Here is a 22,671-nt window from a genome sequence, read left to right on the forward strand (position 1 = left end):
AGTATTAGGCACTAATAACAGCATCATCGGCTGCTACAACTACTGGATTTTACAAATACAAGTAATCCCTTCGATGTTAAAACTAATTTTAACTGTAGGATCCAGCAAAAAATATGAGTAGTTATAACATTTGTAATAATTCTGAGTAAACTGCTCAAATTAGTGTATATAAAGAGGGAGCTAGAGCTAGATGTTAGGTAACCAATTTAAGGGTGGATACTTGAAAAAACCAGGACTAGTCAATAATTGTTCAAAGAAAACATTGAAGAGTAAACAAATTTAAGTCCTTTAATCTCTAAACAACAATTAATCAATTAAATTGCACCTTTTGGTGCCCCATAAGCATCAGGCATTCTCTCTATAGTATATTTATGATCTGCAACATACATGATTGGTACACCAGGTATTTTTCTTAATCGTCTTTTTAAGTCTTTATCATTAGTAGCTACAATATAACATTTGTGTTGTGTAACTCTTTGAACAATACAGTCATCAGCATATGTTCCTTTATGTAAACAACCCAGTCTTTCAAATCGAGGGTCTTTTATTATTCTTAAAGCTACTCTGTATTTCCGTCCAAGTTTTTCTAGTTCTCCTAATACACAATCGGTTATGTATGGAATACATTTAGCATACAAACAGTCCATCATATTTTGTACTATATCTAACTTATTTTTAATAGAAAAATTAATAAAGTTGGTATCGATAATGATATGGTAAGGAGGGCCAAGCTGTGTGTTATATTGAAAGAATAAAGCTGAACTCGATTGTGGCACTTCTCGTATCTTTAAATGTGGGTCCGGTTTCTTTTTTGACGAACCTTTGCGTTCACTTGGTTTTATCCTGCTGTCGTTGGGGCTTATCATTTTCTTCATTTGTGCAAATCTTTTTTCAACTATCTTTCTAGTTTTCTTTTGCTTGCCCTACAACAAAATTAACTGATGAATATTTTAATTTTATTACCAACCATTGTAAACAATCGGGCTTTACATACCATATTAGTAAATATTATTTAATACCGATATAAATTCACACGTTGTATAACCCCTTTTTTATTTTTTTCCTAATAAAAATATAAAATAATTACACACACGAGACTATAGGCACTGACGGTACAGTAATGCCAACTCCTACAGAAATTTACCCCTAGGACCAACTTTAAATACCCTAAATATCGCTTTAAATCCCGTTTTAATACATTTTATTAAATATATTAAGTAGTTGTTATTTCGATCTTGGAGTATTATATGTTGATATATCATTTATAGCCACGCTTGGCGTGTATATTTGATTTAGTTTGTTACCTGGATTTGAAGCCTAATATCAATTTTAGAGAACCTGCAGCATGTTTTAAGAATCAAACAAATAAATTTCATTAATAATTGGAAATACTCCAGCACATCATGATTCACCCTTAATTTGGTGCAAAAACACCCAAGCTGGCATCACTGGTCAACGTCTGGATCAAAAAGTAAACAGCACAGACCAAGAATATAAACATTCAAAACCAAAAATACCTTTTATATACAGATAATAATTTACGGTATTCATAATCATTATGGTACTACTTATGTCTATTATTGATAACAGACTAAAAACAAGAACTTCAGCATAGAAAATACGCTACAATAGCCAACGAAAGATTGTTAAACAGTTTCTCATAGATAGCGACGAGTACAAAAAATCGAGTTTTATTATTTATATTTACTTTGCACAGACGACAGCTATTTCGTTATAGTTCACAGTCTGTACTCTGTGGTTAAGTTTTCTGTTTTCCACTTTCCAGATCAGGAACAAGAAATTCTTTAAATATTAACAAAATGAGCAGCCAGCTTTCTGCTATTGAACTTCTAAAACTTGGTGATGAAGGAAGAAAAAAACCGTTTTTAAATCAATATTGGTCTTATATAATGGGAGTTGCGTTTGGCTTGGGAACGGGAGTTTTCATGAATTTTGGGACTCGTCGACCTGTTATGAGTGGTAAGCAATTACATAATAAAAACAAATCCTTGTGGTATAGCACCGAAAAATTTGCATTAGAATTTTATAATTGATACTTTTAGGTATTCAAAAGCATGTTATTGCAACTGTTGGCTGGTGTGGCTTACTTACATATGTTCAAAAGTACAGGGATGATTATTTAGCTGAAAAAGATGCCGTTTTTAGACACTACATTGAGTTACACTCTGAAGATTTTCCTGTACCAGGTTAGTTATGAATTTATGATGAAACACTATTGATTTCTTTAATATTATAGAAAATAAGGTTATTAAACTGGTAGTAGTTTTAAAATATTTTTGTTTAAATCACAATTTTCTTTTCTTTAGAAAGAAAGAAGATTGCAGATATCTTGGAACCCTGGGTGCCTATCAGATAATTGTGAAAAGAAAAAGCAAAATAGATTTAGAGATGTATTTAATAATTGTTTAGCATAAATAAAATAAATAAAACAAACTATAATGTGCTTCTTATTCCACACTCTAGTTAAATTATTGAAACATCTATAGCCGCATGTAAAACCGATTTCTGGCGTGGCGACGCGTCGCCAAATACACAATACACACGCTATACAAATTGTCACAGTAATACCGTCCTCAGAGGCAACATCGAATATAACTATTACCGAAGTCACTGATTAAACGAATTAAGTAGTCACGATTTGAAATAAATTCGTAAATTTTTCTATTTAATGAAAATAAATGTTTATTCAATAAATAGTCATCGATATCTGGAAAAAAACAGTAATATTTTATTTTATCATTATGACATATTTAGTTCCTATCACAATATGTTCTTTTCTGCATATTACTTTTACAATGTTTCACATCTACCAGGCGTCCCGTGACGGCTCACATTTCTTTTGTTATCTCTATAATTTAATTATAGTACACAAAAATTCTTTACTTATGTATATGGTCAAAATTTATTTAACTCAATGGAACTTAAGTCAAAGTTTGTCCAAATACTGAATGGCTAAATAAATATAACCCCTGATTTTTAATGGTTACATTTACATCACTCTTACAATGTGCGGAATCTTTAGATGTAGAAGGCAATATTTTAACATCATCAACATTAACAATGTCTATTGTATTAAAGTTATCCCTTTGATCATCTGCTTCATTAGACATTGTATGTTTTCTCATCTTGTGTAGTCTCTGTAAATGAGACAAAATAAGGTTTTCTACTGGCCAGTTCATACTAACCACTATTAAAAACATTTACAGATAAAACAACTTACCAATTCTCTTTTTTGGGTAAATCCTTTATCACACAGGTCACATTTAAATTTTTTAAATCCAGTATGTTTTGTCATATGTCTATTTAATTCACTTGATGTAACAAATGCCTTTTTACATACTTCACATATCTTTAAAAAAATGTTTTTAGATAATATTTAAATAATTGATTTATTTAGTAAAACTGCTACATCTATATATTCTGAAAAGAGAATTTACTGAACTTACATGATCCTTTTGGCCTGTATGTGTTTTTAAGTGTACAGATAAATTCCCTTGAGTTGAGAATCTTTTGCTAAAAGTTAAAATTTATTTTTTTACTAATGTACTGGAATCTGTTTACCTGTGAGTTTTGGTTATTTATTACTATTATACATACTATAGTGTTGAAACCATGAATAGTAGTTACCTGCACATTTCACATTGATATGGTTTTTCCCCTGTATGTATACGTAAATGTATTGTGAGATTATGTTTTTGTGCAAATTGTTTAGGGCAGAACATACATCCAAATGGCTTATCTCCAGTATGTGTTCTGAAATATTATAATTTAAATGAAAACATCAAATAAAAACCAAAATAAAATAAATCTTAAACCACTTTACCTAACATGCATATCAAGTTGTGTCTGACATCTGAATTCTTTATGGCATTGAGAACATTCATGAACTTTTTTTGGTTTTGGTTTGGGGCCACGTCGCATTTTTTCAGAATCTGGTTTCCTTCGACACCGTTTTCTTTGCTCTGGCTTACATTTATTACTGTAATAATGGTAAATACAGTATTATTAAGTGCAAAAGACACTTCTGGGATTCATAGTTTTCACTACAAAGTCATTATTAACCATCTTTTTATTAATGTAGTCTTCTGAAGAACCTGAAAATAACAAATTTTATTTTATTATTATCATAAGAAGAATACCTATCACAAAAGGAAAGCCCTACCAAACTTCAGTAGATGAGGTTTTACTGATACCAGATTTTCTTTATAACTAACTGACTCAATAATTCTCACTACCTACTTCAAAAAAATTGCCAGAGCTGTCTAACAATGTGACAAATCAACTCTCGTCTTTTGTGGTGTTAGTAATAAGTTGTAACTGATGATTTTATTTACATACCATTGGCTCAGTCATTATACTAGCATCTTTATATCTGGAAAAAATACATTACATACATTACAGGTTTGGTGAATATCTTTATTTATTAAAAAGAAATTAAATTTCATAAGAAGTCCATCATACTTTCTAGAGAGTTCTAGTCCCAAGTGTTGTCTCATTTGTAAATCAGAGCTTTCACTAGTTTGTTTAAAATGATATGCAATTTCCAATTTGTAAATACAGTTGCTACAAATTTGATCAGATAATCCATCACTATGTTCTACCTAAAAGTAATAATTCATAAATAAATTAACATTGCAACTATAGTGTATCGCTATAATTTACATTTAGAACGTTTTTTAAATGAAAATAATAATGAGAATAATTTTATGCTTTCTACAAAATTGAATAAATTCATTCTACTGTAAAAATATAAAGAAACTAAAACAATTAAAATTTACAAACCATAACATTGCTGCAAATTTGTACCATATCACAGATGTATATATTGTTATAGCTTTTTAAAAATATAGATGACAACAGTCCTTTCTCCAAACATATTCTACATAAATTATTATTCATTCTCGTAAAATTAAGACCAAAATCCAAATATTTTCTTTAGTACCATAATCATTAGACAGCCAATACCAGAGCATAGATGAAGTCAAAAGTACACTATTTTTTTTTTTTTTTAATAATTTTATGGCCTGGTAACGAGAAGTACACTATTGTTACTAAGAATAGATAACATATAAAAAAACATTATAAATCTAGTCTATCATATTTTGATTCTGTATCTTCGAGACGAGAGGACAATACAAATTTTAGAGGTTTTAAGTCGATATTTAGCCCCATTCAGGGCGAGCTACGCTCGCCCAAGCTCAGCTGTAAAGGCCCATAAGGGCAACTGCGAGATTCCATTAAAAAAAATATATATTAGGGGTATTTAAAGTTGGTTGTTGGGGGGAATATTTTGTAGGAGATGGCAGCACTGCCTAGTATTTGAATAAACCGTTTTTTGATAAATGTTTGTAGATTATGTTAGTGTGAAACTTTGTAAATAACTTTTATTTTAGTGACATAAACATGTAAATAATTCTGACAGCTAGTACACAATTAATACGCAAGCGTAGGCATTTATTAATTCTATTGAAATAAATCGTTACCGATTTTATACATTTACCAGAATGGACGATTACATTGATATGACTTCCCATTTAGATGCTCGAGAAATACTGAGGTACTTAAACTATTTAGGTATATATAATATAAGCGGTGAAGTGCTAAAATATTTTATAACAGGTAAACATATTTTATTTTTTTCATGTAGTTGTCTAATGTACCTGGTATATTTTCATAAAGTATGTGAGTGTGACTGTCATTAAATGATATATGCAATAACAAAGTCATGTGCAATGTGCATATAAATTTTTCTACTTAACTTTGATTATAGAAAAAGTTTAAAAAAAATTTCAGACCTTAAAAAGCTTATTAAATATGATGTGCAACATAAAAGACTTTCTCCTACTAGTAGTGATAAGCAAGAAGGTCCAGAAAGATTGCACAGTGCTAGTACTTTTTCCTCACGAAGCCGGTCTAAAGCTTATACTGGGAAGCACATTTGTTGTAGTAAAGGGTTAGAAGGGCCTCGAAAGCCTCTATCTATTAGACTAGTGCAATCCGCACCAACTTTAGGACAAAAGGTTGAATCTAAACCTGCTCAAAGATCATGTTCATGTGTCAGGGTAGAAAAGAAACCTGGAAGTATTAAAGAATCTTCTAAACCATCAACTACTTTATCACAAAATTGTAAGTAAATTTGATTTATTCATCATAAACTTGTACAAACTCAATTCTGTTATTGTTATATTAAAAAAAAAATTTCAGTAATAAAAGTGCCTAAAGCAAGACCAAAAAAGAAATGTGATCCAGTATCTTTGTATCATTACTATTCATCATTGTGGGAAAAATATAAACCCAATGTACCTGGAGAGAATGACTGGTCTGAAATAAGGTGGAGGATTAGACAGAAAATGGTTCAAGTGGAGTCACATCCTTGTAGTAAAGTAAGTTATTTCCTAACTCATAAGGTACAATATAACCTAGTGCTTATTAGATTTGTAGAAAAATTCTTGAGAAAAAAAACTTATCGAAATGAGTTAAGATAATGTTCTGAATACAAAACAAAATTAACTACATTTTTTCTTTAATTGTTGTATTTTACGTTATTAAAATTCATCAAAAAAGCTACTTTAAATAAACTAAAACAAATTGCATTTCAGATTGTCCACAAAGCTCAAGAAAATAGACATATCAGAAAAGAAAATAATAGCTGACTGATACACACTAAACATTATTATAATAAAAAGACAATTGTATGTAATTGAAAATGTTCCTCCCCTTTTAAATCATAAATTTAAAAAAAACTGTTTCTTTACCAGCCACAACTAATGATTTTCCTATATATATATATTAAATTAATCATAAACAATATTGTTGTTTGAATTCTGATAATGCATAGGTATTTATTTGTTGATTAGTAGTATGGGCTAATATGGTAGATATGGATCTACCTATCTAAATAAATTATTCTTTTCAAGGAATGGAATGGAATTAGGATGACAGTATTTTGTATTATGTTTGTATATAGTATTGTTGTTACCCAATAAGGCAGTTGACAAAAGTAATGTGTGGTAAACAATAAATTACTTGAATCATGACATTTGTTTGCTCTAATAAATGATTTACACCACATATTTACCTGATTTATTTCCTGATTGTTAAAAATTACTTATTATCATTAAAAAATAATAGAATATATTTAATGAGTATTGAAAATTAAGTGTGCACAACTTGCTAGACTAAAACTTTTATTTTCATTATATTATACATTAAACTTGATCAAGTTTGAATTGAGCCTGTTGCTTTTTAGTATCTGAATGCAAGTAGTGAAGTATTCTTTCTTCAATCTTTTCAGCAGCTGACTGAGTCAGAATGAGGGTATCATGTTTTAACATTGAATAAACATTGAGACCATATACTGGCATTATATTAACATGTGGTAAACTATCACTTGCTACTGTTAAATTTCTCGGTGCATAATCAGTACTGAAAAAGGAATATTTTTGTTAATACTGAAAAAGATCAAATATATATATGTATATAACATTAATACTTACTCATCAACAATAAGTACAGATGGACCCCAATTTCTTGACTCAATAAGGTCAATTAAGTATTCTGGCTCATCAGAAGGTAATTCTAAATCTTTAACAACATGTAAGTCATCTTGAGCCAACTTTGCAGATAATGTAGATGTGAGGCCGTGAATCCGCAAATGAAATGGTAACATGTAAAAGTGTGTTTTTCCTGATCTTGGTCCATGTGCGACACCACCGCCACGAAACAATGGCGATCTAATTGAACCATGACGCGCCCTTCCTTGTCCTTTCTGTGGCCAAGGCTTTTTGCCTCCACCTCTAACCTCCGCTCGCGTTTTAGTGTGAGCCCATGAAACCCACCGAAACTTCCTTTGCCAAATAACATTGCGTTGAATTATATCAATACGAGGTGTTGCAGCATACACTAAAGGATGCAATTCAAAAAGTCCCAATTTCTTCTCTTCTACTGTGTCCACATTCTCGATCCATACCTCCCGAGGCTTAGTAAATTGAGGGGGATATTTCCAATCTTTTTTTGTAATAGTTAAAGTATTAGAACATACAGCTGATGATGAAAGGAAACTAGATCTTATTTGAGGAGTAGAAATATGAATTTTTCTTAATGCATTAATAAGCAGAGACGCCATGGCCTAAGAAATTATGGACATACTTTCATAAATTTAAGTTTTAATTATTTATTTCCTTTGGATATACGTATTCCGTAATTAATTGAATGAGATTTAGTTTAGTATGATCAAATATGAAAAATAATATCTTAATGTTAAATAAAAACAAAGTTATAACCTCTTTTCTGAATGTCAATTATCACTGGGACCTCACTACTCCGTATTACAGAGTATACAGATTACAGAATCTGTATATCAGTATAGACGCTTCATGAGATTGAGTTACGGCTTATGAGACGGATATGTGAAAATATTATATTTATTTATATATATAATATATGTTAGGTACATATTTTATAGTTCATGGTCCCATATATTATAATTTATTTCTTTCGAAAAAACATACTTTTCTCGATTCCATTTTTCAAATGACAAATTAGAGTAATTAATTGGAACGAGTTTGAAAATAGATAGAGATTTTTCATAAATGAAGCTATGAGGAAATTTTTTTTGAAGCTGTTGAAAATACTTGAAGGTGGTCGCCGCGATGTGAGCATCACCCACAGAAGAAGAGAATAAAATATAAATGTCTTCTTTCCATAAAGGAGTGCCGCGTGAACAAGCAGCTGTACACGTTTTTTAGTTGACATTAATGTTTAAAATGTCACCGCTAGTATAATATTATGATATTCGTAAACCGACCGTGGCGCCCACTACCGTGTACCCAACTACCAACAATCAATGAAATTATTTTAAAATACGTTTTATGATGAGACACAAAAAAATTGACGATTTGTTTAACATATTTATAGTTCCTGAAGTTTAAAAACAATAATTAATGATATGTTGTAAATTCTATCATCTTGTTGGTTAAATAGCTGGAATTCAGAGAATATGGAAAATAAATTTTAATAATTTCCATTTTAATATTGGTTAGTTTCCTTGGAGCTTGTACTTAAAAATGTATACTGCAAACTTCCATAACTAGGTCACCTAATGACCCTACTTTTCTAGTGCATTGCAGTAAGGAGAACCGAATATAACTAATAGTTTTAATTGTTCCAACATATTGTAATGATAAGTTATATATTAGGTATGATTGGACTTTATTCAATAATAGATATATTTAGATATGGTGCATCATAAATCGCAAGAAAATACGAAACGGTAATGTACTGGCATATAATTAATGCTGATATTTTTTCTTTCAGAAAATTTATTGTTATTACCAAACAAGTTCATGGAAAGTAATAACTTATCAAAAACGATTACAGCACAATATACTAATATAATTGATTGTAATTTTTTGAACATAATTAATAAATTATGGCAACTAAAGGTGAGTAGATGTGTAAATCATACCATCCTAAACTGTTTTAAGTGTACATTAAGTACATAAGCACACATTATGTAAATTGTTAAACAAAATAATTATATATTATTAGGACTAATTAAACTTTTTAGTGTCAATCTAATGGATTGTTTGCTTTTTAAGTTTTAAGCTTGGATGACCTGATTGACAAAATTAAAGCAAAATTTGTTTTTTTTTTTCAATTATTTTAATAGGTTAACAGCATATGGATTTCTTTTGTGGGACAATACACATATTTCTACTGCAGTAATATATTCAATCTTTTTTCAAGTTAAGATTTTAATAATGACATATTACTTTTTGGGGGCAGCAATACATATTTAAAATAATATGTATTTTTTTCTGTTTTTGGTCAATTTCCGCTTTTTAGGTAATTAAAGAAAAATATAATTTCCTAATAAATAAAAACCAACAAAAATGTATGTAATCAATTTATAACAATAAAATTAAGGTATGTGACAAGAGTGATAGCTAAATGTAATTTACAAAAGGAAAAGCTTATAATCTAAGGAAGTTTTTAAAATACCTTTGAATTAAAATATATTTTTTTCCTATATTTTTAAAATGGCTAAATGTTTAATATTTGCTTTATATTACTTTAATTATATTAAAAAAAAAAATGTTTAATATTTGAATCTGTAGGTTTTTGTTTTTATGTCAAATAGACATGTTTAAGGTCATTGTTTATGTTTCACAAAATCTCTAGTGAAGTGCAAACATTATTAATAAATAAATTTAAATCCAATGATACTTCACTCACACACTGCTGGCTCTGTAACTTAGTTAGTTTTTTGTTATAAGAGTGTAATGAGACAGATTAGGCAGGGGGTAAATCACTTATAATACTTGATTTTATGTTTTAATCATATTTTCGTATGTGAAATGATGATGAAAAAACATGATTCTAAATTCTATATTATAATATGTAATAACAATGCAGTATTTGTCTGGAATAGATCTCTTATTAGATTTCGATACAATCATTTGAAAGTAAATATTATAAAAGCAATTCACTTTTGTTTTTTTAAATATAAATGATTTGTTAGAATGTATTCTTAATAATGGGTAAAATTTAAGTTAGCACTGTAATTAAATATCTCTGCTTGAAAATGTTTACCATTGAGATGGTAAATCAAGACTAGAAAGAAACATTATGGGTTCATGCTCCTCCATATTTTAGCATTAGAAAGAAGATATACAAGGTGTATAAAACTATGGGAACTATATTGAAAAATAAAAGATATTTGCATCATAGGTACTCATTATAATACTTTTTATTGAAAACCTCTATAAAATATTTTTTTTTCCGTTTAACAAATTTTAAATATTTTATTCACCATACCTGATCTACATTATCATAACGGGATATTATTTGTGTTATTAATTTTCTGCACGAAAATTCACATATACCTTTTACTTAATAAATAATTTCAATTACCTTTATCAAACAATACTGTTGTCAAATAAATACTGTTTACTGTTACCTTATTTTAATATTGATAACACATCTAATCAGTTTTATTTACTTGCAAATCCAAAATTAAACACTCACCAATTATTACACTAGTCGCTTGCGCACCTTGCTCGACGTAAGACCTGTTTTATTAATATTGAGTTTGTTACAGCTAAGAGAATGTCCATCGACTACAGCAGCAATCCGGCCGTCGCTAACTTTATAGAATATTTAAGAATACCAAGTGTTCAGCCTAATATTAATTATGGTAAGTTAAGTTTTTAAATTAAATAATCTATGCCAATTTGGTTCCCCTTTATTAACTAAAAACCTTGTGGAGAGGATACATCATTTGAACTTTATATAGTATAGTTCTTTTGATAATATTATTTTTACTATACACGGTATTGTAAAGTAGTGAAAAGTGTATTAGGTGAGTAATGAGCTTGTGCCAATCCCAAATAATTATTCTTTGACCACTGTTTAATATAGTAAACCTAGAAGGCAGTTTTGAAACAGGTACTTCATTGGTTTAAGAGTAACGTGACTTATACGTAACTGATAGATAAATAGGATGTGATAAGAATTGTACCCTCAATTGAGATAAATTGAATGATAACTTTAAATTGCTGCTGTCATATTGATATCTGTGTTTGTGTTTCTAATGTATGTGAAGACACATACCTACTGCACTCAATGTGAATGCCAACTGCTACAGAATGTTAATCCTAGGATCAACCTCAAATACCTCTGAATATCGATCAAAACTTTTGGTTGTACCCTCGGTTTGAGAAGTAAAAATAATTAATTAACAAATAGCATAAAAAAATCTGTTATTTCGATCTTGGAGTTTATTATATAATAATAATATCGAAAAACTATAAAAATACGCGTTTACCTATTTCAGTTATATTATATTTGGTTTATTTTGTTAGTTGGGTCCGAGCCTTATAAATTGTATTGAATCGTGCGTTATTAATAAAAATCCTGAATAAAGTACTCCCTAAAAATCCCCTAGACAAATCTCAAGTTGCACTATGGTGACATGACAAAACAAGCATTAAACGTCTCTAATTTTACTATTTAAACTTCAGATCTGCTTTTGATTTTATTACGTTTATGTTATGAATAACTCTATGGTGATTGACCAGTGGGTAATGGTTTTCTTTAAGGTCTATGCCCAATTAAATTTGATCGTACTGTGTTAGTAATATTTATCTCAAACCCATTAAGGGTCGGAGGTCTTCGGATTGTTAAGTCGTTTTCGTGACATTTATGCTTGGAGCTAATTATTGTAACGTGTATCTACACTGTTGCAATAAGGTTACCCTAGGAAGTACCCTACACTACAAAAGTCCTTTTCAAAAATAGGTATATTTCATCGTAATAGATTATGTGTATAACTATTGCTATGTCACATCAAATAAAACACGAATAGATTATGCAGAATAATTTAGTAAATAAAAGGAATGTTTGTTATCTTTGGCAAATTACGGTGTAATTTAAATTTATCTATCTATCTACTTCTACTAAGTAATATTACTATGCAAATCTTACACGTTGTAATGCAAGCCAATTTATAGGTATTTTCATACGATATTATAGTGAATGTTTATTTTAGATGAATGTGTCAGTTTCCTCGAGAAGCAGGCGCAAGGTTTGGGGTTAGGTTTTAAGGTGTATGAAATGGTACCAAAAAAGCCGATTGTAGTGTTGACGTGGGTGGGGCTGAAGCCTGCACTTGGGTCTGTCTTACTCAACTCTCATATGGATGTTGTACCGGTTTTCGAGGTAAGGATTTATTTATTTCTGATCAAAAAAAAATCTAAGATATTGAAACAAAACAATGACCTTGTTGTAATGTGCACCATTCAGTCGTTTCAGATGTATGTGCTGAGTTTCAGTTAATTAAGTTTTTATGATTAAGAATATATTACAGCTAATTAAATAATAAATTCTACAGGATAGTTGGACATATCCCCCATTCAGTGGGCACATAGATAAAGATGGGAAAATATACGCCCGTGGCGCACAGGATATGAAATGCGTCGGAATTCAGTACATAGAGGCTGTCAGGAAGTTGAAAAAATCTGGCGTTCAACTGCAGAGGACTCTTCATCTATCCTTTGTCCCTGGTGATTATATACATGTACTTTATCATCTTATCCATCTTTGATATAGTATTTTTTTATAAAAAATGTGTGTTAATAAGTAGCATATTTATCAATTGTTGATTTACGAACTCTTCGACATTATTGGAAAATAGTGATCCAAGATCAAGTCAAATATAGATGTTATTTAATGTGCGCGATTTATATATAGTCGAACGAAGGAAAACACTGAGAAAAACCAGCGTGCCTTAGACGACAGACTACATTGAAAGAAAAACACCTTTTTAACCGGATTAAAGCTATTTGTTATCAACTTATAATGTCACCATGACCACGCTGTAAAGTACGCGAAACGTCGAAAAAATTTAAATGTAAAATTATGTAAATAATTATAAGTGTATAATAATACAAATACCTTTAATCCGGTTAAAATAGTATTTTTCTTTCAATATGTAAAAGCTATGTTAACAAATAACAATAATAGACTACATGTCAGAAATTTTATACTTTAAAAAATATTACAACGAACGCAGAAATATCACTGTTTATGCTCCTACACGTCGACAAACAAAATAAACAAAATTTTATATCCTATTTATTTTATTTTTTGAAAGATATACTTAACACACTTATACCTGACGTACTTACTAAATATAAAGTTCTTTTTACGCTAATAAACAAATATTTACATATAATTAAGTACTAAATAATTTATTGGATTGATAACAATATAATAATTATAATCCAACTATATATATTAAAGAAAACAATAAACTAACTAAAAGTCTTATTATGTCTAACCTAAATTTGGCATGTTGAACTCAGATTATTAATTGAAATTATATTTTATCCTTAATTAAATAATTTAATTATTATCACACTTCAGTCCTCCACCAACAACCTTCAGATTTAACCTTTAAATAATAAAGAAACATACATAATAATATTCATACGGAAATGCTTGCTAAATTCCATATGCACTGCTGTACACGTTTGACAAGAAACAAATATCCATTTAGTATTTTGTTAACATAGCTTTTACACATTAAGAAAACACTTTTTAAACGGATTGAAGCAATGTATTATTATTTAAATTTAAAATGAATTAATAACAACTTCTTAAATATCTATCTTAAATATCCATTTTACACGCCTGTCTCATGTTGGTACTCAAACGTAAAAAAAGGAATGGCGGACATTTACAGCACCTCCATACCATTTCTTTGCTTTGTTATACCTACCTAATTGCTATTTATGTATGTACATTGTATATTCGCCGATGCTTGGTGGCCGCATGCGACTTTGATACAAAAAGTTCCTTTGTGAGTTGTGTGCTACAATATTGCAGGCTACTCGATTTTGAAGAAGTTGCATGGACTGAGTCCATTGTTAAAATAAAAACGTTAATTTTTAACCGACTTCCCATGAGGATGTGTTCGGTTTGACCTGGACTATAATGATTGATGATTGATGTTTATTTTTTCAATATTATTTTTATTATTGTGTCACAGATGAGGAAATCGGTGGTGTAGATGGAATGGAAAAGTTTGTGCATACAAAAGATTTCAAAGCTCTGAATGTTGCATTCGCCTTAGACGAGGGTATGGCTTGTCCCACCGACGAGTTTGTCTTGTTCTACGGAGAGAGGAGCATTTGGCGTAAGTTATCTATGGAATAATTTGATTTTTAATTGTGATGTAATTGTGATTCTATGACTATTTCAAAACCTTTAAAATTAGGCTGTAAATCTACTTTGTTTTACGACGTATTTGTTAGAGGTAAAATTCAGAGCCGAGACATAGCGCTATGAATCCCGTATCCCTATTACTCTCTGGTCTTTGAACACGCCTTTGACTTGACAATGCCACCGACAAATTTTGCCGACAGACTGGACGTTGGTCAGGACACAACAAAACAAGTCCTTGGCGTCAAGGTCTCTTTGCAAAACCCCTTAGCCACACGTTTTCAACCAAAGTTCTCTCTTTCTCAATCTCTAATAATGGATTGAAAATTGCCTTCAACGCTATTATTTTACTAGTTGTGCTTTTGCGTTATTTATGCACAAGACTCAAAGTATGGAATGGTTTTAGTCTTTATTTGACAGTCCGGGAGATCAGAATATACGAAAGAAGGCAATTACCTTCGATTGCGGTTTTTTTAATGAATAGGGCGGCAAAAGTGCCTACGGGACGCCCAAAAAGGGCAGTCATCGCAGCCTATGAACACCATTTTAAGTGGGTGTGTTGCCGGCTTTTAAAACATTGTGAGTGGTCAACATCTAGTCGACTACGCGTTGTCAAGCGACAATCACGATCGAACACAACTTGTTTCTTGTGTTTTTTACTTTCTCACGTAATTGATAGGCTCAAGGCATGCCAGTTACGGTAAATAAGCCTGATTTGGCTTTTGTATTGTAAGGGGTGTAATAACATTGAAAACACTTAAATAATCCGAGGGCCTTATCGTTTTCACGAACTGCGACCTCTTCCAGGCCACTGTAAGGAGAAATTTTATTATGAGATAAGTTTTACTATTTCGTTTGATATTTATTTGGTTTTTGGGAACAATAAAGGAAATGTAATAATTTCAATTGCAGAAATTCACGTACACTGCACCGGTCAGCCAGGCCACGGCTCACTGTTATTTCCGAACACTGCCGGTGAAAAGGTAAAATATGAATATTGTTCAAATACTTTTATATTTTTATTATATCGTAGTAGTAACGATAAAATGTATTTTTTCCTGTTATTTTGTTCTTATAAGTAAGTAGATGATCGGCCTTACGTTTACTTACTGGACATTTGTTGTTTTGTACTTTTTATAAGGATAACGCTTAATTTTGTTAACGTTAACAATGAGTTTATACCCGATTTCGGTTAACGGCGGAACTTCTTCTGATTAGACTGATCCCTATATTTTTAGTATGTTCACAAACTAAAGATATAGGTACAAATTCCAGTGAAATAGCATTGATGACGTCACGACAATTAGTTAAGATACATGATATATTTCTTTGAATTATTTCAGCTCCGCGTCATCATCAATAAGTTCATGACTCTTCGGGATGAGCAGAAAAATATTTTGGATAGCAACTCTAAACTTACCATCGGAGATGTAACTACTATTAACTTGACTCAAGTTCATGTAAGTATCCTTAATTATTGAATACCGCTTGATCAATAATAATAAATATGATGTTAGGTATTTACATATGAAATTGGCGGTTGGCGGTTGGCGTTTTGTATGAGACGAACTTAAAGATTTTTGAGTGGAATCTTCTTTAGGGTCGTTGTGATTTGGAAGTCGATGAAACGTAAAAGAAGGGGGGCATACACATATATTTTTTTTATATTATGGCAATAGTTTTGACTTTATGGCAGACACATAATTTCACAAGATTTTAATTTGCGATAAAATGAGATAGGAAGCATTATACAGCGTGTATTTGATCAGTTTCTGAATTAAAAAAAGACATAGATGTGCAAAAAAATCAAATAAGATATAAATTCAAAACAATTATAAAATTAGATTAAATTTATTAATTTTACCTATTAATAATTATAAAAAACTTCTTACTACACTTAAATATATTTAAAAAAATAAATAATATATAGTTAAGTTTATTAAGAAACAAACGTGTTTATGGCATACCTAAGTTATTTTTATACGACGTATTAACGACACACGATATAAAACCTTTATATTGTGTGTTGTTAACACTAGCACTAACATAACTTAGGTATGCCATAAACACGTTTGTTTGTTGATAAACTTAACTTTAACTGATTAAACGAGTTTTTAAAATTTTAAAGATTGACGGATGACATTAATGTAACAAGGGAGAATATTTAAAATTTAAGTTAATTTTAAAACCATTGATAAAAATATATTTTTTTAATGGATATAAAAAGATTTTATTAGATTCTAAAGGATAACCCTTTAGCAGTAAATAAAAGGACTTATAATTCTGTACAATGGTTTTATAACAGGAACGTTACACAAATGTCATACAAAGTGTTGCCATCTAGTAGCAACTAGGCAAATTAGTTAAGTTTTTATACCTATTTCAATATATATATATTTGGATAACTCGACGTTTCGTGATGCAGTGGTCGAAGCGAAAATGTTTGAATGTGAATTTGGCTTCAAACTGTCACGATGCAAAATATTAGCTGCTGGTTTAGAAGAAAAAAATTTGTCCGCCGTCTGATGTCGTAAAATTAACTAAATTAATTAAAATATTCTCGGTAATTAAAGTACTAATTGTAGTTGTATGTTGTATTGTATGTATGTTGTTTATTGTACTAAAAATTGTAAATATATGTATATGTTTTTTGGAAGCTCAGAATATATTAATTTGCATTTATTTGTAAATAGTGAAGATAAAACTGTTACTTAAAACTGGAAATTAGCGATTGTTCAAAGTTTCTTTTAATGTGTATTTGGATTTTTTACTTTTTAATTTCTTAAAAAAATTGTTGTTTTTACTTTTTAATTTAAAAAAAAAAATGTTGTTTTTACTTTTTAATTTCTTCTTCCAGGGCGGCATCCAATCGAATGTAATCCCCGAGAAGCTGTCTGTAGTGTTCGATTGTCGCCTCGCCGTCACTGTTGACCACGAAGCTTTTGAGAATACGGTAAATATTTTTAATTCTTTTTGATATAGATTCTTCTTTACTTAAAAAAAACGAGAATAAATATTATGTGCTCTACACTGGGTGAACACTTCTTTTTATTATATATAAGATAATTTTTCCATTACTTAAAGCAAATATAAACCTGAAATACAAATTTTAATAATGAATAACATAAGATAGAATTAATTCTATCTTATGTTATTCATTATTGGCGCGTTTTTTTTCTGTGTGCGGATTTTTGATGGCCAGTAATGTTGTACGTTTCTGTGATCTCTTTGGTGATTCATCACAATGTCCACATTCCAAATTCAAATCACTTTAATGCTCTAGGGTTTTAAATTTTATTTTAGTCTCTAAATGTGTTACAATATTTATTTATTGTGCCGCATTGAAAATAAGTATCCTTATAAAGTAGTTACAGAAAAAAAACTTGACAAAACGGTTTTTAAGCAGACGTAGGGAATGAAATCATTATGGTCAAGATACAATTGTTTGTCAATATGTTCAATCAGTACTTACTAAACATAACTTACCAAGAAACCATTCGATTTCTGCCCTCTTATAAAAACTGAATAACTGAACTTTGTTTACAATGTTTAATATGTTACTATAAAAGCAGCACTCTCTATTTGTCACAAGCTGAAAAAAGAGACGAGTTGTTCAAGTTTTTATGAATAAAGCCGTCAAGATTCTATAGATTTATAAATATTGTAGATAAAGCAATGGTGCAAAGAAGCCGGTGACGGTGTGACGTACGAGTTTGAGCAGAAGAATCCTGCAGTTGAATGCACAAAACTTGATGATAGCAATCCCTTCTGGGTGGCGTTTAAGGAATCAGCTGACAAATTGTAAGTTATCATTGTTTAATCAACACTTTAAGGGGCTTTAGACAAAGTCACTTTTCGACAGGTGTGACGACCATTAACGCCAAAGGAGTTTGTATAAAAATGCCCACGTGACTAATGTCATTCCCATATTTTTAGCGTTAGTGGGTCACACCACAAAAGTAATTATATCTCAAGCCCCCAGGAATAATTAATAAACTTAGATAAGAGCTTTTCTCTTTACTAGTTTCTGTGTATATTTATTTACATAGTTCAATTTATTTACAATTAAAATGCTTCTTTATCCCTAACTAATAAGATATATACATATAACATATCTAAGGGTTTCATACCATGTTCTGGCACATGCTCATAAAGTTACCTTCTACCATAGAAATTAAACCAGTCTTCAAATAACCAATCAAATTGCACTCGAACTATAGTATTGTTTTGTCTCTTTCTGTTAAATTGTGTTTACGCTGTGATGAAAAGAGACAGATGAGGACTTATGTGTCATATTATAATTATTCCAGGAAACTCAAACTTTCTTGCCGCATATTCCCGGGCGGTACTGACAGTCGATACGTGAGGGAGGTCGGTATACCCGCCCTGGGATTCTCTCCGATGAATAATACTCCGGTCTTACTCCACGACCATGACGAGTTCCTTTCAGCAGACGTGTTCCTTAAAGGCATAGATATCTATACACAGCTTATACCAGCTGTTGCTAACGCTTAAGCACGAATGAGGTGTGAGGTCGCCAAAACATGTGCACTTTAAAAATGTATGATTAAGTCTAAATTCATGTGAACTATCGGGTTTGATAGTCTGTGGGAATAGAGAAAGTTCATGTCTAAAGGGTCACTTATAAAAGAATTTACTAATATCAATGACAATACTTTGACATGCTTGTCCAAATTGTGCTCTATATAACTAGGGTACGGATTTTTGGCGCGTGTATGTGTATTCGAGATGCTTTCATTAAAAAAAAATAACTATTTATCAATCGTTTATAATTCAATATATTTTATTGTATATAAAATTTTAATATTGGCTCTAGTAAGCCCTCGGTACTTTGAAACTATTCCCTTGCTTATATTGTTGGTCTCAATATGAACAATGTTATATGGCGTTCATAATTGCATAAGCTAAAAATAATGTTCATGTGACCTCACATTTGTGTTTTTCCTATCTTGCTTTATGCGCTAAAAATCTTTTTATGTATATAAAATATGTACATAAAAAGTCCCATTGGGCCATGTGGCTATTTCTACGTATATTTTGCCATTCAACGTACAAAAAGCATTTGCTGTAATAATGTATCGACTTCAATATTTTGTTCCGCTGATACACCGCAATGTGCTTCTTATAGTTTTGTCAATTTAAGCACAAAAGTTATATTTTTATAAACTTGTTTCTTTTAATAGTTTATTTCTGTTTCGTTTTAGTTAAGGTTACATTATTGTTACTAAAGATATTTAAAGTGTTCTACTTATATATTGTTATATAATAAAGTCTATATAAAAAATTATTTTTATTTATTTATTAGGAAACAAACAAATCAAAATATAAAAATCATAGAAATTTAATAATAATTTAGAGTACACTTATGAACGTCCGTAAAAATAATGGTTCTAAATTAACATGTATTGTCATTTTTAAAATCAACAGTAATTATTTAAATCGCTAGGGTTTTTACCAAAATAAAAATATAAAGTAAGAACATTATAAGACATGAAAGCAGAACGTTAATGTAAGTAAACAGTAATTGTAGGTGATTAACGACAAGAGGACGATACATATGGATACTTATTTCCTTGATTAGAGTTCCGAGACGATGTTCCAATAAGCGCCAGGATCTCAACTCGCCACTCAACAGTAGTATGGTAATCCTTGACATATTTAAGAAATTCAATTTATCTATATTTTTATGTCGTATTTACATTTCACTTTAATAAAGTTTGTGATTAGATTTATAGAAAGTGTTTTTCTCGAAATAGACGATAGATATAAAAGTAGAATCAGGAAATTAGGTCTCGAATTGCCCGAGCATCATTCAACAAAATGTAAAAAGTTTTGTGCTATCGTCACTTGACCATTCAAGTCAGAGTCCGAGGTCTCCCTTGTTAAATATAGCAATTGTTCTGTACGGCTGTGAAGCTTGGCCCATAAAAGAAGATACCCTCCGGCGCTTAGAAGCATTCGAGAGGTGGTGTTATCGTGGCATGCTTCATATAGGCTAAATTCAGAAGGTCACCGAAATCACGACGGAACGTGATTGAAGGCTACAGGGAAAGAAGGATCATAGTCAGTATTTTTCCAAACCAGAGTTGACAATGCCATCTAGTAGCAAATTAAGAAAGCTATTGAATGATGAAATCAATAAATGTTAAAAAAAATCACAGTCAACATGAGGCTCAAAAAAGTTTACTATGGCTGTAGGAAAAAAAGATCACAGCCACCTCTTGTTTCAAAAAAGATTATTGTCTAAGGACACTGATCGTTTTTTTTGACATTTGTAGTATGATAATACCTATTTCATAAGAAAAATTTAATGACATACAATGCTTAAAAAGGTTTTATGTTAAACCTGAAGCTCAAGATTTTTATTCAAATTTGCCTAAAACTCATTAATTTATTATCACTGCCAATTAGCATTGTGTAATGTAAATATACTAAAAATAAGTAATAATATAAAAATTATAAAAGTTAAGTTAGGCATTTCTACATAGCTGTAATGTTTCTAGAAAGGTCAGAGTCAATGTGACTATGGTCCTTCTATGAAGTTTATGTTTTCTTAAGTTAAAACAGGTATATATTAAAACTAAGTAATTAAAATAATAAAAAAACATGTCATTCAGAATATGTATTAAAGTGTAAATTTAGTGAAAAATTCATAAAATTGTCCATGTAAAAAGGATCATAGTCAAGTGACTTTGATCTTTGTTATAAGTAATTTAATTAAAGATATAAGTTTTTTTTAATTTATCATAAAATGTGATCTTTTTTTCCCTGTACCCTTCAATTCGCTTCTCTAGTTCAGTGTCAGGTGATGTTTTGGGTTTTAAATAATACAGAGGTTATATTTATCTATATTAAATACTGTATATTTGATTGTTATGTTTAGGTTTTAATACATTTCGTAAAATTATTTACAAGTAATAATATTTTTATTTATTATGATTGATTTCTGTATTTTTTTATATTTAATATAAAGAAAATTTTTATTGTTTGTTTGCATTGAATAGACTCTAAAACTACATGATACTGATAAACATAGACTAAAGAATATTTTCAAATAAGTTATGGTTCGATATAAAATTACGGTTCCTAAAGGCCATACGTATATTATACCGGGGTAACACCGTGCGGCATTGCGGTATGGCACAAGGCTGCATACTACAAAGTTAAAAATTTCGCGCATTGTGGCATGAACCGTGCGGCATAGCAACATCTTACGCCATGTGACTGTCGCAGCTTGTATCCGGGCACAATGGATTCCATGCGACATATTTCGTGCGTCAAAACAGTTTAAACTGTTATGCTATGTTTGTATTTGTTTAGGAAAGTGAGAAATATCAGTCATGGAGTGGTGTAACGAAAAAAATAAGACTTAAAAAAATTAATAAAAACAAGGAAAGAAAATAAAAAAAGTCCTCAATGTTCTCTGTTGACAATTTTTTTTTAAATAATGCACCATTGTCTGCCTTAATTATTGTTAGTAAACGAATCCGTGGGCCATTCTGAAATAATTTCCCTTTACACCGTTTTTTAACGTTTTTCTTCTTTTGTTTCGCTTCATGCCTTAGTTTTACTAAATATATATAAATTCCGCAAACGCTTTCTATTTGTAGCATGCGGCACTGTCCCACGTTGTTGATTCGGCGTAATCGCGTATGCCGCGCAAATTAATGAAAATCTACAAAAGAGCTCGTGATACCATAATAAAAATCATTTTGGAACCGCAGCGCACAGTAAGATTCACGTTTCAGAGAAACCCAAGACACAGTTTGGGTCACAGAGCCATAGTGAGTGTGTGTGGATTTAAACTATAAAGACACCGTATGGGAGCGTTCAAGTATTACGTAACGAATTTATAGGAGAGGGGGGGGGGGTTCCTTTTGTAAAACGTTACGGTGCAGGGCGGGG

At 30.5% G+C, this 22,671-nt stretch overlaps 6 protein-coding genes across 10 annotated transcripts; 3 read left to right on the forward strand and 3 right to left on the reverse strand.

Moving 5' to 3' along the window:
- Positions 1–268: 268 nt before the first annotated feature.
- LOC123720370 (rRNA-processing protein FCF1 homolog) lies at positions 269–1,118 on the reverse strand. Its single transcript, XM_045676950.1, has 2 exons — positions 995–1,118; positions 269–923 (listed from the first exon to the last, which is right to left on the reverse strand). The coding sequence occupies exons 1-2, from the start codon at positions 995–997 to the stop codon at positions 315–317; spliced, it is 612 nt and encodes a 203-aa protein (XP_045532906.1). The 5' UTR covers positions 998–1,118; the 3' UTR covers positions 269–314.
- Positions 1,119–1,718: 600 nt separating this feature from the next.
- On the forward strand, positions 1,719–2,457 carry LOC123720007 (NADH dehydrogenase [ubiquinone] 1 subunit C2). Its single transcript, XM_045676398.1, has 3 exons — positions 1,719–1,980; positions 2,064–2,207; positions 2,328–2,457. The coding sequence occupies exons 1-3, from the start codon at positions 1,821–1,823 to the stop codon at positions 2,375–2,377; spliced, it is 354 nt and encodes a 117-aa protein (XP_045532354.1). The 5' UTR covers positions 1,719–1,820; the 3' UTR covers positions 2,378–2,457.
- LOC123720003 (zinc finger protein 32-like) lies at positions 2,405–4,996 on the reverse strand. 3 transcript variants are annotated; one of them, XM_045676392.1, is made up of 10 exons: positions 4,804–4,996; positions 4,483–4,622; positions 4,360–4,393; positions 4,084–4,115; positions 3,845–4,000; positions 3,649–3,774; positions 3,468–3,534; positions 3,242–3,370; positions 3,026–3,158; positions 2,405–2,728 (listed from the first exon to the last, which is right to left on the reverse strand). In XM_045676392.1, exons 1-10 carry the CDS (start codon positions 4,918–4,920, stop codon positions 2,595–2,597), a joined length of 1,068 nt encoding a protein of 355 aa, XP_045532348.1. In that variant the 5' UTR covers positions 4,921–4,996; the 3' UTR covers positions 2,405–2,594. The 3 variants fall into 3 exon arrangements, with proteins under 3 accessions (XP_045532348.1, XP_045532349.1, XP_045532350.1); XM_045676393.1 differs by lacking the exon at positions 2,405–2,728 and having other exon boundaries at positions 2,735–3,158; XM_045676394.1 differs by lacking the exons at positions 2,405–2,728; positions 3,026–3,158; positions 3,468–3,534 and having other exon boundaries at positions 3,248–3,441.
- A 349-nt stretch (positions 4,997–5,345) lies between these two features.
- On the forward strand, positions 5,346–7,094 carry LOC123720006. Its single transcript, XM_045676396.1, has 4 exons — positions 5,346–5,640; positions 5,815–6,147; positions 6,226–6,404; positions 6,621–7,094. The coding sequence occupies exons 1-4, from the start codon at positions 5,526–5,528 to the stop codon at positions 6,672–6,674; spliced, it is 681 nt and encodes a 226-aa protein (XP_045532352.1). The 5' UTR covers positions 5,346–5,525; the 3' UTR covers positions 6,675–7,094.
- A 97-nt stretch (positions 7,095–7,191) lies between these two features.
- Positions 7,192–8,351, reverse strand: LOC123720005 (39S ribosomal protein L4, mitochondrial). The gene is made up of 2 exons (XM_045676395.1): positions 7,518–8,351; positions 7,192–7,446 (listed from the first exon to the last, which is right to left on the reverse strand). Exons 1-2 carry the CDS (start codon positions 8,144–8,146, stop codon positions 7,230–7,232), a joined length of 846 nt encoding a protein of 281 aa, XP_045532351.1. The 5' UTR covers positions 8,147–8,351; the 3' UTR covers positions 7,192–7,229.
- A 461-nt stretch (positions 8,352–8,812) lies between these two features.
- LOC123720140 (aminoacylase-1-like) lies at positions 8,813–20,052 on the forward strand. Of its 3 annotated transcripts, none has more exons than XM_045676644.1 (11): positions 8,813–9,057; positions 9,337–9,464; positions 11,123–11,218; positions 12,572–12,741; positions 12,914–13,085; positions 14,573–14,719; positions 15,658–15,728; positions 16,089–16,205; positions 17,603–17,698; positions 18,413–18,546; positions 19,056–20,052. In XM_045676644.1, the coding sequence occupies exons 2-11, from the start codon at positions 9,452–9,454 to the stop codon at positions 19,258–19,260; spliced, it is 1,221 nt and encodes a 406-aa protein (XP_045532600.1). In that variant the 5' UTR covers positions 8,813–9,057; positions 9,337–9,451; the 3' UTR covers positions 19,261–20,052. The 3 variants fall into 3 exon arrangements, with proteins under 3 accessions (XP_045532600.1, XP_045532601.1, XP_045532603.1); XM_045676645.1 differs by lacking the exon at positions 8,813–9,057 and adding an exon at positions 9,200–9,218; XM_045676647.1 differs by lacking the exons at positions 8,813–9,057; positions 9,337–9,464 and adding an exon at positions 10,649–10,752 and having other exon boundaries at positions 19,056–20,051.
- The last annotated feature ends 2,619 nt before the right edge of the window (positions 20,053–22,671 follow it).

Source organism: Pieris brassicae, chromosome 2 (genome assembly GCF_905147105.1).
Source record: "Pieris brassicae chromosome 2, ilPieBrab1.1, whole genome shotgun sequence".
NCBI classification, from domain to species: domain Eukaryota; kingdom Metazoa; phylum Arthropoda; class Insecta; order Lepidoptera; family Pieridae; genus Pieris; species Pieris brassicae.

What these genes read in the sequence shown, in the direction of transcription:
- LOC123720007 (XM_045676398.1), top strand. Translation starts at nt 1,821, where the DNA reads ATGAGCAGCCAGCTTTCTGCTATTGAACTTCTAAAACTTGGTGATGAA. An exon ending in TCGTCGACCTGTTATGAGTG is followed by an intron (nt 1,981 to 2,063) that starts GTAAGCAATTAC and finishes TGATACTTTTAG; the next exon opens with GTATTCAAAAGCATGTTATT. An exon ending in TGAAGATTTTCCTGTACCAG is followed by an intron (nt 2,208 to 2,327) that starts GTTAGTTATGAA and finishes TCTTTTCTTTAG; the next exon opens with AAAGAAAGAAGATTGCAGAT.
- LOC123720003 (XM_045676392.1), bottom strand. Translation starts at nt 4,920, where the DNA reads ATGAATAATAATTTATGTAGAATATGTTTGGAGAAAGGACTGTTGTCA. An exon ending in ACTACATTAATAAAAAGATG is followed by an intron (nt 4,001 to 4,083) that starts GTTAATAATGAC and finishes CCATTATTACAG; the next exon opens with TAATAAATGTAAGCCAGAGC. An exon ending in CAACTTGATATGCATGTTAG is followed by an intron (nt 3,775 to 3,844) that starts GTAAAGTGGTTT and finishes ATAATATTTCAG; the next exon opens with AACACATACTGGAGATAAGC.
- LOC123720006 (XM_045676396.1), top strand. Translation starts at nt 5,526, where the DNA reads ATGGACGATTACATTGATATGACTTCCCATTTAGATGCTCGAGAAATA. An exon ending in GCTAAAATATTTTATAACAG is followed by an intron (nt 5,641 to 5,814) that starts GTAAACATATTT and finishes AAAAAATTTCAG; the next exon opens with ACCTTAAAAAGCTTATTAAA. An exon ending in AGTCACATCCTTGTAGTAAA is followed by an intron (nt 6,405 to 6,620) that starts GTAAGTTATTTC and finishes ATTGCATTTCAG; the next exon opens with ATTGTCCACAAAGCTCAAGA.
- LOC123720005 (XM_045676395.1), bottom strand. Translation starts at nt 8,146, where the DNA reads ATGGCGTCTCTGCTTATTAATGCATTAAGAAAAATTCATATTTCTACT. An exon ending in TCTGTACTTATTGTTGATGA is followed by an intron (nt 7,447 to 7,517) that starts GTAAGTATTAAT and finishes TTCCTTTTTCAG; the next exon opens with TACTGATTATGCACCGAGAA.
- LOC123720140 (XM_045676644.1), top strand. An exon ending in CGGAGAGAGGAGCATTTGGC is followed by an intron (nt 14,720 to 15,657) that starts GTAAGTTATCTA and finishes TTTCAATTGCAG; the next exon opens with AAATTCACGTACACTGCACC. An exon ending in AAGGAATCAGCTGACAAATT is followed by an intron (nt 18,547 to 19,055) that starts GTAAGTTATCAT and finishes TAATTATTCCAG; the next exon opens with GAAACTCAAACTTTCTTGCC.